Below are 3367 nucleotides of genomic sequence, written 5' to 3'. Positions count from 1 at the left end.
AAAACAAAAATCCTCACCACTGGACCAATAAATCTGGACCAATCATGATAAATGGAGAAAACACTGAAGTTGCCAAAGACTCCATTTTGTTTGGATCCATTATCAACACTCATGGAAGCAGCAAATTGCACTAGGTAATTCTGACTCATAGCAACACTATACAGAGTTTCCTTTATGAAAGAAGACAGACTCATCTTGCTCCCTTGCAGCGGCTGGTGGTTTTGAATCGACCGTGAGGTTAGCAGTCCAACGCCTAACTCACAGAGCCACCAGGGCTCTTTTAACTGTTTATTGGAGCAGACCACCTCATCTTTCTCCTGTCGAGTGGCTGGCAGGTTTGAACCACCATCCTTGTGATTAGCAGTCCAATGCTAATACCACAGTGTCACTAGAGCTCTAATTATATCTTTAAAAGACTGGATAAACAAAGAGTGATGTACCTTTCATTTTGTTTACCTTTATTTCTCTCTCCAACCATCATTAAAAAGACAAGTTTTATATATACATCTCAAAAACTCAAAAGCAGAATTTTGGAAACCTTTAGGTTATGTAATTTTTTTTTTAACAAAGAGAAAAGGGGCACAAAAGATTTACTATCACAACTTACCAATGATTCCACTGTCTCTGCTCTCAAGGGTAGAGGTTGGACTAGTGACAGCCCCATAGCTGCAATCCTTGGCAGTCGCATTTGCATTGACTGGCGGGAGGGTGGAACAGGGGCTACTGGCTGGTGGAGAGGCAGTGCTACTAGTCAAGGTGGAACAGGGACTTATCCGCTGGTTGATTGCTGAGGTCTGAAAAATTGGAATCAAGAATAAGATAAAATGACCAACTGTGAAAATAATGATTATCAGTAATAATAAAGGATCACAGAGCAAAATATATACATTGCTGGGAAAAAAGAAAAAATTATTTATACGTACTCTTGTATCTATTGTTGTTATTTGTTAAGTGCCATGGAGTCAGTTCAGACTCATAGTGACCCTTTATGGTGTTTCTAAGGAGCAACTGGTGGATGTGAACTGCCGACATAGTGGTTAGCAGTCCAGTGCTTATCTTACAGGACAACAGAACTCATTTATATCTATTAGGCTCCATGTATTTTTGTTTTCTAGGGTATGTGTTCTGGGTCCTACATTTAGGGTGAAATTTAATGAACTTAGCGTAAGAAGAGACCGTGTCTTATTTTTCTGCCTAGGAAATTTTTAGTTACACGTACTCTTTATCAGTCCCATGCTCTAATGAGATAGAAAGGAAGCCTGGTGGTAAGCACTGGGCTACTAACTGCAAGGTCAGTGGTTCAAATCCAGCAGCCACATTGTCAGAGAAAGAGAAGTCCTTCTGCTCCCATAAACATTTGGTCTCGGAAACTCTGTTGCGCAGGTTTAGTCTCTCCTTCACAGTCAGCAGGAGTAGGAATCGATTCCATGGCAGTGGGATTCTTAATGATACATATTTTTAAAATTAAGCACAAATTTTCCTTGCTATTTCTATTCAAGAAGCTTAGAATTTTGCCTTGGCAATATTTTTCTTTTGATTAAAAACAAACAAACATATACATACACACACACATATATACATACATATATATAATATATATGCATGCACACATATATATACATATAAATGGAGTCCTGGTGTGGAGCTCTGTAGGGTAAGTGCTAGATCATAAGGTTGGTTTGAACATCAAGGTTGGCCATTCAAACTCTTCAGCTGTTCCTCAGAAACACTATACACGCTTGCTGTGAGTCAGAACTGACTCAATGTCACTTAACAACAACATATGTGTATATATGTACACATACACATACTTTTTTTTACATACATACATATCTATAGTCCAAGGCAAAGCCCCCATATATTCTAATGTGCATCCACAGTTTAAGAAACATGTGGACAGATGAACTGAACTATACTCAGGCTGGCTTTTTACAATACATACATCTATATACATTTCATGCTGAAAAAGCTTTATTTTGGTATAAATCTATTAATTTTATAGTAATTCATTTCTGTTCTTAGAATGGTCAGTCTGACCTCTCACTCTGAAAATATGTGCAATACAGGTGATGTGGAGGTTAAGCTCAAACAATACTTAGTATTTACATTATGTTATTTTCTATAAAATATGTGTATCACAGATGGTAAACATCAAAAGTTTTAGCTATAAAAGCAAAGCTAAAAGACAAACGTGTTTAGAAACTGGAAAATCATTCATGGCTTATGAAATAAAAAGGCAGGCCTTATATTTATTTAAGGAGGCTAGTTGATAAGGAGCTCTGGTAGCGTAGTGGTTACGAATCGGGCTGCGAACCTTAAGGCCAGCAGTTCGAAACTACCAGCCGCTCCGCGGGAGAAAGATGAGGTGTTCTGCTCCCGTAAAGATTTACAGCCTCGGAAACCCTGTACAGGGTCGCTATGGGTCGGATCCAACTCGATGGCACTTAACAACAACAACAACAGTTCATGAGATACAGAAATCTCTTCTAAGAGTAGGTCAATATATCTATTCTCCATGATGTTGGCAAAAATGGAAACATAATTAACTCATTCCACTTCTAAACCCTTGCAGTGGTTTTCCAAAATCCCTAGTATTCTTCAGGACACTAAATTTACTGAAGGACCTTGTGCCTGATCAAGAGAATGGCATTGCAACTACCCCCAATTGACACTGAATGGGGTCTTGGCTTGAGCTTCTCCCTGGAAGCTTGGGTCTTTGTTAAACCTGGAGACCCTCCCCCACTGAAATTCCAGGTTTCAGGAAAATCTCCATAACCCTGCCCAAATCTCCATTACCTCCCCCCACCAAATCTCTATACCCCCCCCACCCCGCCCACTGTAAACTCACCAGAACTGTACCCAGACCACACCGCCTTAAATAGCCCAGTCTGTAAGAGAACAGATGGGCTCTTGGTCTCCTTTGGTGACATAAGAGTACCCCCTCCAAGGTTTACTATCAATAAACCTGCATGCTGTTGAGGCCAAGACTCTCTCCCTTTCATCTTTCTTTCTTTTCCTTACAGGTAGTATTGACATTTTCACGATGTTTATTCTTCTTATCCAAAAGCATGGTATGTTCTTCCACTTTTGTAAGTCTCTTTTGGTTTCTTGTAGTAGTGTTTTGTAATTCTCTTTGTATAGGTCCTTTGTTTCTCTGGTTACATTTATTCCTAAATATTTTATCCTTTGGGTGACTATTATAAATGGTATTTCTTTCCTAATGTCTTTTTCCGTGCTGTCATTGTTACTATAGAGGAATCCAACTGATTTTTGTTATGTTGATTTTATACTCTGCGACTCTGCTGATTCTTCCAATGATGTCTAGTAGCTTTTTTACTGAGTCTTTGGGGTTTTCTATATATAGGAC

The 3367-nt window shown here is 39.1% G+C and overlaps 1 protein-coding gene across 1 annotated transcript in view; it reads right to left on the bottom strand.

Annotated features, from left to right (window-relative positions):
* TANC2 (tetratricopeptide repeat, ankyrin repeat and coiled-coil containing 2) overlaps nt 1–3367 on the bottom strand; it is a 401543-nt gene that overhangs the window by 207555 nt on the left and 190621 nt on the right. The window contains exon 5 of the mRNA XM_006833558.1: nt 608–794. Coding sequence (XP_006833621.1) covers nt 608–794 — 187 coding nt within the window. The remainder of the gene's footprint in view (nt 1–607; nt 795–3367) is intronic.

The sequence above is a fragment of the Chrysochloris asiatica genome, unplaced genomic scaffold (assembly GCF_000296735.1).
Source record: "Chrysochloris asiatica unplaced genomic scaffold, ChrAsi1.0 scaffold00007, whole genome shotgun sequence".
Taxonomy (NCBI): domain Eukaryota; kingdom Metazoa; phylum Chordata; class Mammalia; order Afrosoricida; family Chrysochloridae; genus Chrysochloris; species Chrysochloris asiatica.
The sequence above is the reverse complement of the archived record's forward strand: the minus strand, read 5'-3'. Positions and strand labels throughout refer to the sequence as shown.